At 32.4% G+C, this 15,590-nt stretch overlaps 2 protein-coding genes across 2 annotated transcripts; both read left to right on the top strand.

Annotated features, from left to right (window-relative positions):
- Window positions 1-86: 86 nt before the first annotated feature.
- On the top strand, window positions 87-2,086 carry LOC115971587. The gene is made up of 3 exons (XM_031091589.1): window positions 87-906; window positions 1,287-1,507; window positions 1,604-2,086. Exons 1-3 carry the CDS (start codon window positions 87-89, stop codon window positions 2,084-2,086), a joined length of 1,524 nt encoding a protein of 507 aa, XP_030947449.1.
- Window positions 2,087-3,449: 1,363 nt separating this feature from the next.
- Window positions 3,450-4,298, top strand: LOC115971586 (ATP-dependent DNA helicase PIF1-like). The gene has a single exon (XM_031091588.1). The coding sequence runs from the start codon at window positions 3,450-3,452 to the stop codon at window positions 4,296-4,298; it is 849 nt and encodes a 282-aa protein (XP_030947448.1).
- The last annotated feature ends 11,292 nt before the right edge of the window (window positions 4,299-15,590 follow it).

The following is a 15,590-nucleotide window of genomic DNA, read 5'->3' as shown; positions in this document are numbered from 1 at the left end:
AAAAAATTCGAAGTTGCAAAAATCTTAGATCTGTCTTGCAAAGTATACCATTCCAAGCAGATACTTTGTTACCTGTATCGGCATGCATGCATTGTCAAGCAAAAAGGTTCTATCATGAGCTTAAAGGATTTTGCTGTTCTGATGGAAAGATTTGCTTGGTCTCCAATGGTGTTCCTGATGATCTCTATAGCCTGTTCACTTCTAATTCAGAAGAATCAATAGAGTTTCTCAAATATATTCGTACTTACAATAGCACATTTGCATGCACATCCTTTGGTGTCAAATATGACCAAAATTTTTGTAAAAGAAACAAGGGCATATACACATTTAGGGTTCAAGGCCAAGTGTACCATTATATAAATGACTTACTGCCATTAGATGATCATCCTTCATACTTGCAATTGTATTTCTATGATACTAAACATGAAGTACAAAACAGGCTATATAATTCAAATCGATTAAAGCCATCCATTTTGATCCAAATAATAGATATATTAAAAGTAAATCCATATTGTGCATTCTTTCGTTCTCTTAAGAATATACCAACTTTGAAAGATCTCTGTATTCATATAAGATCAGATGCTGCATTAGACCAATGTGTCTATAATACTCCTTCAGCTTCACAAGTAGCTGCAATATGGGTCAAAGATGATAGTTCAAGAGACTATAGTAGTCGGGACATTATTGTTTATAGTCATTCTGGGAGTAGTCATAGGGTACAATACTACTTTGGTTGTTATGATCCTTTACAATATCCTTTGTTATTCCCTTATGGAGATACTGGTTGGCATCAAGGAATACGAAGAGTTGAAAAGGGAAAGAAATATTTGCCTTCTGAAGTTGAAGTACTAATTAATCCATGTGAATCAAGCTTTGCCACAGAACTAATTAACAAGGAAATGAAAGGTAAACATTATCTTAAATATTAGTGTTGTTGCTTATAACATAACATATAGGATAATTTAGCTTCTAACATTATGCAACTATATTTTCAGTACTAGAGAAGAAGAAGAAAAGAGGTGTGGTCTCATGCTGTGAATATTATTGCTATAAATTACAAATAAGAGTTTTCATCAGATCAATCTTATTGCCTTCAGGTTGGCTCTTTCAAAAATATGTTGTTGACATGTATATCAAAATTGAAACAGCTAGATTAGATTATTTTCGAAACAAGTAAGATGAGATTCGAGCTGAGGCCTATCAAGGCATTATTGATAGCATTCATATGGGTGAAACGCGTGGTTCCAAAGTTGGAGGTAGAATAATTTTGCCAGCTTCATTCATAGGTGAACCAAGGGATATGCGAAAGAGGTACATAGATGCAATGGCATTGGTGCAGCGCTTTGGAAAACCAGATATTTTTCTCACTATGACATGCAACCCAAATTGGGAAGAAATTAAACAAGAATTACGATTAGGAGAAGAAGCACAAAATCGACCTGATTTGATTGCCCGAGTCTTTAGAGCAAAATTAGAGGAGCTGAGAATTGAATTATTTAAGAAACAAGTATTTGGAATGGTTGCTACATATGTATATGTAATTGAGAAACAAAAAAGAGGACTTCCACATGCGCATTTCTTAATCATATTCAAGAAAGATTAGAAAATTATTGCACCCGAAACATTTGATGATATTGTATCAGCAGAACTTCCAAACAAAGATAAAAACCCACACCTATATTCAGTTGTTGTGAAGCACATGATGCACAGTCCTTATGGTGCTCTTAATCCGGAGAACATATGTATGAAAAAAACTGGTCGATGCAAGAACCATTATCCGAGAGATTTTTGTGAGCAAACTACTGTAGGCAATGATTCATTCCCCAAATATAGACGCCAGGATGATGGTGCAAGCATTAAGGTCAAGGGAAAAGATTTAGATAACCGTTGGGTTGTACCATATAATGCTTACCTGCTTGCAAAATTTGATTGCCATATAAATGTAGAGATATGTTCAACAATCAAAGCGGTTAAATATCTATACAAATACATATATAAGGGGCATGATCGTGTTGCTTTCTATGTTACTCCAGAAGATAATTCACAAGATATAGATGAAATTGAAAGATTTCAATCAGCACGTTGAATAACTCCCCCTGAAGCAATGTGGAGAATTTATGGTTTCGAATTAAATGAGATGTATCCCTTAGTCTATATTTTACAATTACATCTTGAAGATCAACACTCTGTTAGTTTTAGAAAATATGATTATCTTAGTCATGTTCTAAGAGATGATTCTTCTTCAAGATCAATGCTGATTGAATTTTTTTGTAGAAATAAGATAGATGAAAATGCACATAAGCTATTATATAAAGAATATCCTGAGCAGTTTGTATGGAATCAACGAGATAAAATACGGACTCTAAGAAAAAAGAAAAATGTGATTGGAAGAATTGTTGCAGAAAATCCTGTTGAAGGTGAAAGATATTATTTACAATTGTTGTTGAATCATGTGAGAGGACCAACATCATTTGAAGACTTAAAAAATATTGGTGGTGTCGTAGCTTCAACATTTCGTGAAGCTGCTTTGCTATCTGGACTGCTAGAAGCTAACAATAGTTTAGACAAGTGCTTGGAAGAAGCATCTATGTATCAAATGCATATAGTTTGAGGCGTTTATTTGCTACAATATTAGTCTACTGTAATCCTAGCAACCCTAAATTATTATGGAACAAGTGATGTCTGAGGACTTTAGACAACTCAATGGTGTTGTACTCAATGTTAGAACAAAAGTCTTGCAAAGTATTGCTTCCACACTTGAATCAATGGGAAAAGATATAAATAGTTATAACTTGGTTGATTTTAAGGTTACTTTTGATGAAGATCAAGTGAGATCAAGGGAGATTCATGATGAACTAAACATAACAATTTTAGAAGAAGATCTACTTGCAGTTGAATCACTAAATGCAAAATAGAAATATGCATATGAAAGAATATTACAAAAGGTTTTCTCAAATACACCTGGGGCATTTTTCATTGATGGACCTGGTGGAACAGGAAAGACTTTTCTTTATAGAGCTCTTCTTGCCACAATAAGATCAAAACACCTTGTGGCTCTTGCAACTACATCATCAGGAGTGGCTACTTCCATACTACCTAGGGGTCGAACAGCACATTCACAATTTAAGATTCCTCTCGAGGTTGAGAACAGTATAACTTGTTGTGTTAGCAAGCAAAGTGGACTAGCCAAACTTTTACAAGCTTCAAAGTTAATTATATGGGATGAAGCACCAATGTCAAGAAGACAAACAATAGAAGCTCTAGATAAGATGCTGCAAGATATAAATGAATCTGAGTTACCATTTGGCGGCAAAGTAGTTGTATTTGGAGGTGACTTCCGCCAGGTCTTACCTGTTGTTCCAAACGTATGAAGACAAGAAACAATTGATGCTAGCTTAGTCAAGTCATCTTTATGGCCAACATTAGAAAAGATCAAATTAACTGAAAACATGAGAGCACAATTAGATCCTACCTTTTCAGATTACTTGTTACGAGTAGGAAATGGAACAGAACAAATAGTTACTGATGATACAATAAATCTCCCAATTACCATGATTTTACCATACATAGATGACATGAATTCTTTAAATGCTTTGATAGATGCTATATTTTTAAATATAAATGATTATCCAAGAAATTTACATCTTATGATTAATAGAGCTATTTTAACACCTAAAAATGATTGTGTTGGTGAGATAAATAACTTGCTTATAAAAAAGTTTCTGGGTGAGGTTACCCGATATTATAGCTTTGATAAGACCATAGATAGAACTGAACAAGGTCTACAAGAAGACTTCTTAAATAGTTTAACACTAAATGGACTCCCTCCACATGAATTAATGCTTAAACCAAATTGCCCTATCATATTGCTTAGAAACATTGATCCCTCTCAAGGATTATGCAATGGAACACGATTGATTTGTCGTCAATTTAAACCAAATGTAATTGATGCAGAAATTGTTGTAGGTCATTATCGTGGTAAAAGAGTTTTTCTGCCAAGGATTCCATTTTTGCCTCTCCAAAATGAAAAGCAACCATTTCCATTCAAAAGAACCGAATTTCCCATTAGACTAAGTTTTGCTATGACAATAAATAAAGCCCAGGGACAAACGCTAGATTATGTGGGAATATATTTACCTCAACCAGTTTTCTCTCATGGACAACTCTATGTAGCATTATCTAGAGCAAAAACTGCAAATTTTGTTAAAGTTCTTGTTCGACCAACTTCTATTGATGATTCTAATGACACTTGCACAAAGAACATTGTTTATAGAGAATTATTAGCACTAGTAAATTGATTTTCATATTTGAAAGCTATTTCAAATAAACCAAGTAATTAGCTTAGCTTCTCTCTCTCTCTCTCCTTAATTTGCTTTTATTACATTTGCATCTCCTTATATGTTTTTGCTTGGTACTTATCATTTTTATCAACATCCAAATCATTCTTATTAAATATTGTACTATTAACTATAGCTAATGATTGTTTTTCTTATTTCCATTGTTAACTTAATAGGATGCGCAAACTACATAACTCTATTAAAGACATTAATCCAAAAACTAGAAATTGGAAAGTGAAGGTTGTTGTTGCTGAAAAGACTAGCACGTACATCAATGCAAAGCCCATCAAATATATGAGGCTCATATTGGCTAATAACCAGGTAAATTAACAATCTATTTTTTAAATTTTATGTAATAGTGCTTGTAAGATAGATGTTGATTTTCACCCTCTCACATCTAACAATTCTACATATATAGGGAAACAAAGTACAAGCTGTTATCTTCAATCAACGTGAGATTGACATGTTTGACCATCTGCTACACATAACAAGGACATACTACATCCATAATGCAATCGTCAAACCAATTAAACCAAAGCATCAAATTGTTGATAATGTTTATCAATGGACGATCAATGCAACTACGTTGATTGAAGAGATATAAAATGATGATTCATCACTTCCTGCACCTTCCTTTTGCTCTGTTCCTTTTGTCAAGCTTCATAAACATATGGATTACTCTGCACTTGTCGGTAAGAATTGGAATATTAACTTAATTTACTTATCAAAAAAATTAATTGCAAGATTAATTCTCATACCTCTTCTTAAATTTAATATTAACCAACAATAATATGACATTTATTTATTTCAGATGTTATTGCTGTTGCAATTGATGTGTGCCCAGCTCAACAACTACAAACTAGAAATGGCTCATCAACAATCTAGGAAGTCATTCTAATTGACCAATTGTAAGATTTAATAATTTCTTCTATCTTTTCTCACCATGGATTTCTTTATGATTCAATTCTTTATACCTAGCCAATCTAAATCAGCTACTATTGCTATTAATAGAAAGTCATGTATAAACCAACACTTTTAAACTATTCTTTCACATAATAATAAAATAAAATGCATTCAAGAACTTTAAATTTATTTTAAGGGTTTTAATATACCTCTGGTTGAGGAATTTATAATATATATATATACCTCCAATCAAATTTGAAAGAAACTTCTTGTGTATGTGTCCACCAAGCGTTTGACGAAATGTTCTGCTATCACAGTTTGCTTAGGAATTCATGATTCAAAGATGAGAGCTTTTTTCACAACATGTATACTTAGCTTTATAATGTACCTTTTAAAGCAAATGTATGCATTTGAACTATAAGAATTTAAGTGATAGCTCAATGGTAATAATATATTTTGTATTGATCCTATCTATGGTTCAAAACTTGCCTTCTCTTCTCTCACTATCTATCTATTAAAGTATATATTTGAAATACATTATAATGTTCATATTATATCAATTCAAATATTTTGTCTCACTATTTATACATTACAGGCTGAAACCAATAATTCTGACAATGTGGGATCAATTTGTTACCAATGAATCAGCTGTCATTGCACAGATTATCACTACTAGACCTGTTATTATGGCAATCAGATTAAAAGTTGTTTCCCACAATGGTAAACTCTTTTCAAAAAAGAAGAAAATATCGGCTTAGTAATTGCTCATTATGCTAACATTTTTATCTGTCACGGGTTTGTCTCTCTCAACAAGATCATCAGGTTTCTTCATCATTGATCCACGCATTCCTGAAGCAACTGCATTACAAACCTGGTACATTATGCATCTCTTTTAAATTCTTTATTACTTCATATAAGTGATTAATATCCACTTTTTAAAACATTGAGCAATATGACTTCAATTCAATTTATAAATGCATCAGTCTTTAGCAGACTTTAGGATTGATGTGCATCAACAATCTACCAAAACAAATAGATTCCTTTTTTCCGTTTTTATTTTTTTAACTCTATACACAACCAAACACCTTGTGTATATTACACTCTTAAAAATCTCCAACTAATTGAAAATCATCATTCTATATAAAAATATTAATCATTATAAAAATATTATATCTTTACCTCTATTGTTATTGTGAATTTTTTAAAGTTTTCAAAGGTAATGAAGTCAAATTGTTCAATTCTGATTTATATTTTCATTTTTTTTAAATAAATACAATTTTGACAAGTGTATAATTTTTATGCTTTGTATTACTTATTAGTTGTATGATTATTTATTTATTCTTTTGCTTTGTGGATTTGTAGAAAGTTTAATTCTTGATGTGTATAATATAGATTAGCTACCTGTCGAATTTCCAATACAATTTGTAATAATATTGTTGTGCTTTCACTTGTTATGCCTTATAAACAAGGTGCATAATTAGCTATACCTTAGAAATTTAATGGGAACATTAATAGTAATTAAATGGAGTTACAAAATTTTTTTTTTTTTTTTTGGCTTAAACTCAAATGACCAATGTTAATGTATTTATTAGTATAAAAAATAAGTTTTGATTATGCTGTTTGTAATCTAATTCATATCTAATTCATAAAATTTAACTACCTTCTTAATTTCACCATTAGCAGTCTTGTTGAAACTGGTTCAAAATGCCCTACTCACTACACAAAAGACAAAGTATATCTTTAGCTTGTCTTTTATAGAAATAAAGAATCAAGAAACTTTGAATCATTTATTTTTGCTTGTTCAATTTTCAATTGCCAGAGCAATGTGATTTGCTTGTAGCATCAACATTTGATTTGTTGCAACCTCACAATCTTATCTTCATAAATGTTGCCTCTTGTGTTGCAGTTCATTTGATTACAACTTTTTCCTCTATATAGAATGCAATGGAAATTAACATCAGAATTTAAAACATTTTAGTCATTGGAACAATATTACTCATTTATTGTTATAATCCTTGCAATATATGTATTTTTATCTTTCATAGGGCTACTGAAAAGGAAAAGCAGCTAAATGAGATAATCACTGAAAAGCATTATCTCACAACTTCATCAAGCTCCCCGGCACCAACAATAGAAAATACTACCGAGATTGCTTTAACAGCAACTTTGGTTCAAACGGTGATATCTATTTCTACCTCTTATTATAGTTTCTTTCATCTAGATTAAAAAAAACTATCAACTAATAATGGAAATGTGTAACAATCAATTGATGCAGCGATCCAACTTTTGGATAAATGCAACAATATCCATTACAAAGTTAGACCAACATTTTTGGTACATTGCTTGCAATAAGTGTCACAAAGCCACTGGTGTAGACTATAATGATCAATTTTCATGCTTATATTGCAAGGAAAAGGCTATTGCAAATCCACGGTATGTACACTACTAAAAACCCCCTTTGTAACACTAATGATATTGTTAGGTTCTAAAAAATTAGGAACTAATGTATTAGAACTTCAATTTGTATTATGTTGGCAAACCATGATCAAAACATAGAGTCTAGGTTTAGGCTTGCTCAAAGTATGTTTATTTGTGAAATTGGAATTGAGTGATTGCAGAATTTATTGGACTAAATCTGCAAGGCTCGATCGATCGAAAATTAGACTCGATCGATCGAACCACGTGCAGATTTATTTTTCTGCAGAATTCCAATTCAGCCCAAACTCTACTTAAACGTATTAGGGTTCAAGTAAAACTCTCCTATTTATAAGGGAAACCCTAGAACATTTTTGTGATGTTGTTTTAGAGAGATTAGAGTGCCTCTTGTGCCTCTTTTTATTTTTAGGGTTTTGTACCCAAAGGCTCTCTAAAGGTTGCTCATATTTCGGTTTGTGTAAATCTCTTGTGAGATCTAGAGGAGCTTTCTTTTACACAAACTTAGGGTTTTCAAGGAGGAGATATTTTCTACACCTTGATGATCAATTCAGTTGCTGCCATTAAAGCTTAAAGAATACACAAGCGGGGGTGCTTGTAGCTGGTGGGAATCCAAGAAAGAAGGAGTCTGTGGATTCGGAGCTTGCACGTGGTCGTGTCAGTAAGTTCTACTGGTTGGTAGCATTAGGAAGTCAAGCGGAGGTGCTTGTAAGTCCTTTTGTATGAACTTCGATTCTTTCAAGATAGTGGATTCAAGTTTACCTTGAGGATAGTTAAGTCAAATCCTCTCCAGGTTTTTACCGGTTTGGTTTCCTGGGTGATCATATCGTGTGTTATTTATTTTCCGCTGCTTTGCATGATTTGATCTTTATTATTGTGATAACTTAGACTTGTTTAATTGGACTAAGTAACAACTTGGCTAATTACCTAGGTTTAATCAATTGTTTAAGGGGTCTAAAAACTGTCAGATATGAATAAAAAAAATCAATTAATCTTAAATTTATATTTGTATCCAATTGATTATTAATTTCGTTGTCCAACTTCTAGATGTCAATTGGAAGTTAAGTTGGATGATACAATTGGACATTTAATGGCAACTCTATTTGGAGATGAGGCTGAAAAATTTTTAGGGTAAATTCCACAAACCTACCCTGAGGTTTGTGGAAATACCAATGAGGTCCACAACATTCTAAAACCTACCAATTTAGTCCTTAAAAGACAATTTTGTCCCTAACTTTCTTTCTCTTTCTCTAATCGGTCTCCGTTCCCCTCCCCTTCTCTCTTCTCTTTCTCTATCTCTCAGATCTCTCTCTCAAAAATCACTGTTTGGCTCTTGAGATCAACTGTTTGGCTCCTTTCCAATCCCTATTCCGCCATTCCTTTCTTTTCTTATAAATTCTTCTTTTACTCTATTAAAACCAACACAAAATTATTCAACACCAAAACCCCATCTCTAATCTAACCCAGAAACATACCCTATAAAACCAACAAAATTCAACACATTTACAAAACCATTCACCACCAAAAACTCATTTTTAATCAAACCCAAAAACCTACTCTATAAACCAACAGAAAGCAACACATTTAAACAAAACATTCACCACCAAGAACCCATTTTTAAATCAAACCCAGAAACATCCACTAACTTTTCAAGAAACCAATACATATACACATGATAAAATTACTGAACAATCATCCATAAAATTGTAAGATTTATTTATGTCAGCTCAGACAAAACAAAAAAAAACTTCTCTTTCTATTCGGTGAGGTCCGATTCGGAGATTGTGGATCGGGCTTATTCGGCGATTCAGCATGCGATGTCTCGGCTTGAGGATGAGTTTTAGCATGTTTTGATTCTAAACACCGTTCCTCTTGACGCTGAGAGACTGTACGGCTCGATTTGCCGGAGTAGCCTTTCGTTCCCAGTCAACAATGCTGGAATTATTGCCGGAGAAGATGGTATGAATGTGGTGGTCAGTGACTTTTCTAGTGGCTGTGGGTGATATGGGTTTGTTAGGCGGTGGGTTTTGAGAGAGATCTGAGAAAGAGAGAGAGAAGAGAGAAGGGGAGAGGAACGGAGAGAGAGAGAGAAGCAAGAAGAGGAAGATTGGTATTATCACTGAAGGGTGGGGATAAAATTGTCTTTTAGGACTAAATAGGTAGGTTTTAGAATGTGTTGGACTTAATTGGTATTATCACAAACCTCAGGGTAGGTTTGTGGAATTTACCCAAATTTTTATCATGCTCAGCAATTAAGCTAATGAAGGAGACTACAGAGGTAACAAACAATCATAATTAATCTTTAAATAAATAGTTTATTCACTCTCACATACAAACATGACAGAAAATTTAAAAGCTAAATTTTTTACTTTTTATAACAAAATATTAAAAACTTCGTATTTTTGACATATGATTTGACCTTTTGGCTCTTTATAAGAATAATAAATGTAATCCATACAAATTCTATTGTTTAAATCTATTAAAATTATCTGTACATATGATTTATGTATGATAGGCAGTGGGTTTGCATTTTCTGGATCTGTTAGTGTTTTTTGGGTTGATGTTCTGGGTTTTTTTCTTTTCTGCTTGGTTTGCTTGTGTTTTCTGGGTTACTGTTCTGTGTTGTTCTGGGTTTCTGCGGTGCTCTGTATTGATTTTCTTTTCTGGGTTGCTACATTTTCTGGTTTTTGGATTGCTGCATTTTCTGGTTGCTGCATTCTGTGATTTCTTCTTGATTGTTGCTGCATTTTTTGGGTTCTGGATTGCTGCATTTCTGATTGCTGCACATTTTCTGGTTGCTACGTACTGTGATTTCTTCCTGCGTGTTGCTACATTTTCTGGTTGCTATATTCTGTCATTTCTTCCTACATTTTCTTCCTGCATTCTGTGATTTGTGATGGAGAGAACTCGAGTCTCTAATACCTGAGTTCCAAACCTTAGCTAACTAATAAAATAGTTTGGCTTTTATAGTTTTTTTTTTTTTTTTTAAATCCCTAATTTTAGACATTTGATTGTCTTAGTTTCTAAATGATGGAATATTTTTTTTTATTGTTCTTGTTAATCAAATTCTTATTTTAGTTTAATTGAGTGTACTTATTTGGTTATAGGATGGAATCAAAAATATTGAAAGATCCGTCAAGCTCTCCACTGATAAGAACTTTCTCATCCAAGTGAAAGCAATAAAGTTGGACACCCCTGTAGAACCGCGCTATAGGTTCAACACCGTTGCCATTCATGATCCACCTCAAGAAAATCTATGAAAATGAAGTTCAAAAAGAACTATGTAATGCAAGACATCTTCTTTTTTGGAACAGTGTAAAAAAAAAAAAAAAAAGGCACATACAAAAGACAAATAGATACATTATTCATATATAATGTATCACTTTGTCTTTTCATATGACTAAATGAAGTCATCAAAACATTACCTCATTTTTGTTACTCCATTATGTGCCTATTATTAGAAATCAACATTTTGGGTTTCTTTTTACACATCATATATACTTATCATATGGTGCTTTTCAAAGCGCATGTATATATTTGAAGTATGTAAATCATATATACTTATGATATTATCCACATGTATATATTTGAAGTACGTACAACCTATATTCTTATACTATGGTGCGTTTCAAAGCACATGTACTTATTTGAACTTTGTTAATATATTATGTTATGATGCTATAATTGTTAGATTATGACTTCATTAATATCCAGGAGTTGAGTTGAGTGGCTCTATGGTGCAGACACCACCCAGATTATTTTGAATGTCTTAAGGGATTTAATTGCTATCTTGATTATGATTTAATTTCCCTTCCTTATTTGATGTAACCTAGTACCTTATTTATAGGCCCACAGTAAACATTATTGTTATTTTGAATTTGATGAACCCTTACTGGTGAAGCCTAAGGTTTATCTTGTTCTGTTTTTTGCCTTTGCCCTGCATCACTCTAGTTATATTTAAAGCATCATAGGATGGTAAACTGGGTTTGAAACTTTGACTTGTACCACCAATAATTTTGGGAGAACTACACATGCCTGGAAAATATTCTGGTGCTTCAAGAGCCCTAGAGACTGTATTAGCATAAAAAAAAAAAATAAAAAAAAAAAATAATAAAAAAAAAAAAGATAATGAGAAAGAAAAAGAAGATTATGGCTTTTTACGATTGAATGGTAAAATGAAAATTCTAGGTTGGGCATTCATATAATGTGTGTGAAAGTAGCCTATGAAAATTTTATTTTTTTAGTAGGAAAATTTTAAACTTAATTACCTTTTTTTTTTTTACTAAAGCCAGCACATGCCTTGCACGTGCGGCCCTACCTAGTATTATAAAGTGGGTCTTTAAAATAGATATAGGAGGCAGTTTGGTATATAATTTTAAAAGCATGTTTTCAGTGTCAAACAATATTATGTATTTTAACGGACTTTTTTATTCACACGCATTTTTATTCATGTTTTTAAACATCAAAACACATATTTTTAAGTGCATGTTTTAAGTTGCTAAAACTAAATTTTATTGATGATTTACTGTGAATGCTCTTATCATTGCTTAGTTCACGCTCTGCCGTAGCCTGTGTTAGGATCGACAAAGTATATGCTGTTTCCAAACCAATAAAAACCTTGTCTTAAAAATAACACGTCAGATTACTAAACCTAGACCAACACTAGTTAAAAGATGAAATTACGCCTGAAATTTTTGAAATCCCGCCACTTTCAGTTCTTTTTTGTGTGTTTCCACTTATATATAAGCTTTCAATATTGAAGTCTGAATTTGTCTCCTAAATTTTAAACAGAATTAGAATACCCCTTTTTCTTGACATATTTATATATTAGTATTTTAAGATGGGTTTCTGGCTTGAGTGCATTAATATGTAGGACGTTTGCTTACAGTTTTTCACATTTGTTATGATTACAGGGGGATGATATGCATAGGAAAACAGCATTTTCACAAAGCCCTAGAGCTTCTACACAATGTGTGTTATCTATATACAGCTCACTACTTAAGTTAATGGTTGTTAATTGACATCTTGACCCTTTTTTTTTTTATGCACATGACCACCCTAATTGCTTCTAGCTTATCTTTCAGGTCGTTACTGCTCCAATGACAACTATAAATTTCATAGCAGTTGAGGCTTACAAAAAATACTTATTGGTTTCTCTCATTCACCATGGGCAGGTATGCTTCTTTTTTTTACGCTTTTACTGATGGGGCTGAAGAGAATGCTATTAAAGAAATATAGGCAAATAATTCACAGCTGGGGTACAATTTTTGGGCAACTAATTCCTGTCACTCTTTGAGACTAATCAAATTACTACTTCTATTTTTGGTGGCAGTTTTCTTCTAGTCTTCCTAAGTACACTTCTTCAGCTGCCTGGAGAAATCTAGAGAGCTTCTGTCAGTTATTTTTTTTCAAATTAATTTAGGTTGTGCTCTTAATTCTGGGAGTCCTCATGTTGATATTGGGTTTAGATCTATGTTATTTGTTGGACTAATGATTTATAAGCGTGCTACTAAGTTTTAAGTCATGGTTAGTGAGCTGAGTCACTGTATAAATGTTATGGAAAGACAAATTTCTTATACGCATCGTTGCATGCCCAATCAAACAGTGTTTGCTTGTTAACTACCACTTTGATAATTTGTCTCAGTGAGAGGTTAGGATTGATTAATAAATAGATTTTCCTTTCAAATCTTGGATTCATTTTGTACTTTTACCTTATATGTAGACATGGCAAAACGGGTTAGAATTTTCTGACCCGACCCGACCCGCGACCCGACCCGAACCCGAACCCGAACCATTTTTTTAAAACTTTTTTTTTTGGTAAAAAAAAATAGTGAAATTAAGACAATATTGGTTTAATTGTTTATTTTGAGTTTTAAGGAAACAATTGATACATTTACATAACTGCATGCAAATTAATTGAAAAATAAATGATTGTGCATTCTGTAATGAGTAAAGATTTTTAGATATCAAATAGCAAAGTACATGCCAAGATAATCTGGTTACAGTAAAGTTAAAAACATATTTAAAATTGTAGATATGTGTGAGACACATTCACAAGTGTGAAAATAGTAAAGCCAAAGTATCAAATTAGCATAAATTATGAATGCTTAGATCTATTTTTTAACAATTTATGTTCAAAATAAACGGCTTTTCAAAATAAATTATGATATTTCCTAGAGTGTGTGCTGCTTAACAATAATATGATCTTCATAAAAGAGACTAGGTATAAATAAGTAAGCAATCAAACTTTAATGTATATTTCAAATTGAAATAGAGTGTCAACCACAATTAATAATAGATTATAAAATTAATTTTTAAAATTGTAACTTTTTTTAATGTTTTTATTCTTTATCAAATGAGTTATCCAATAAGTCATTTGTAATTTTTTTTTTTTTTTGAATGTTGATATTATGTAAAAATAAAACTTTTATATTTGTTTTACTTATCTTTGTGTTGTTTTGTTTTAGATAGCAATGTTAGGATTTGTATAATTTTAAAATTATTGAATAAGTATTAATAAGTTTAACTGAGTTTATTCTTGATATAAGTAGTGAATTCCAAATAATGCATTTTACATCAAGTAATATGTTACATAACTATCCAAATGGCAAATAAATATTGTTTTCTTTATAAAAAAATAAATAAATAAAAAATTTCATGTGAAAAATACGGGTCAACCTGACCCAACCCGACCCGACCTGCAACCCGATTGACCCGAACCCGTTTTCAACCCGCTTAAAATGACCCGTTTTGACACATGACCCGATTGACCCGACCCGAACCCGACCCGCCCCGCCCGTTTTGCCATGTCTACTTATATGATGGGTATGCTACAGTATCTGCTTCCCAATGCATTCCTCTTCTTACCAAGCAGAGATCATGTACAAAATCTTTTGATATTTTGGGCTAAATAATCATCTTGTTTGAATAGGTGGCCAGCATTATGGCTATAATATAATGATTGACTAAAACTCCGCAGTCATCATACTAGAAGCTAGATGGCAGTCATCTGGCCGTATGTATATATGTATATATATATATATATATATATATATATATGAAGAATAAGTGTCTTCAGGTTTTTCAAATTCAGATTTTAATGTGCCAACAAATATGAATTAATAGCTATTTGTGTGGACTGGGCTATTTGCAGAAAATTCTACTATTCAGTGTTCACACTTCACACTTACCGTAATATTTGTTTCTATATGTGATGCTATATTTGGAGTTAGGTAGTTTTCTTTTAACTTGTCTTATGTGCCCACCTTTGTGATTCCTATATTACGTGAATGCAACATGAATGTGACTCTTGTGTTACATTTATGGCCCTTGACATAACAACAATTCTGGCATCTAATGCCAGATTACTACTTTTATTTATCTACTTTGCTAAATCTATATTTTCTCGGCTAGGCATACCAACACTTGTGCACCTGCTCTCATTCTTGGCCTCTTTTTTGTGCAACAAATCACAAATAGAATATCCAACATTTATGTTCTTATCCGTTAGTGGTCATATGTTCTTTCTTATGTGTATATTTGAACCATTGTTCATGGTATTCAAAAATTGGAGCTTTGAGAACATTGTGCAATATGTTTATTTGTACATTATCTTCTTTGAGCAGCCCTACATTGAATTGGCGAATAGTTATAGCACTGGCGAAATTACAGAATTAGAGGCAAACATCCAGACAAACAAGGAGAATTTTAAAAGAGTGAGCTTTCTACCATACACAATGCATTCTATACTTTGTTTTGGTTAGAACTTAAAAGCTTGAGATCTTAGCTTAAGTCATGTAAGACGCCACATTATATTTAGGCTTTTTATGCTAGGAACCTTATAGCTTAATTTGTTGATTTTTTTTTATGTTTCCAAAATATCTAGGATTTAAATCCCCACCACCCCCCTCCCCCCGC

The sequence above is a fragment of the Quercus lobata genome, chromosome 12, assembly GCF_001633185.2.
Source record: "Quercus lobata isolate SW786 chromosome 12, ValleyOak3.0 Primary Assembly, whole genome shotgun sequence".
NCBI classification, from domain to species: Eukaryota; Viridiplantae; Streptophyta; class Magnoliopsida; order Fagales; family Fagaceae; genus Quercus; species Quercus lobata.
Note: the sequence above shows the minus strand (reverse complement) of the source record. Positions and strands in the feature narration are given on the sequence as shown.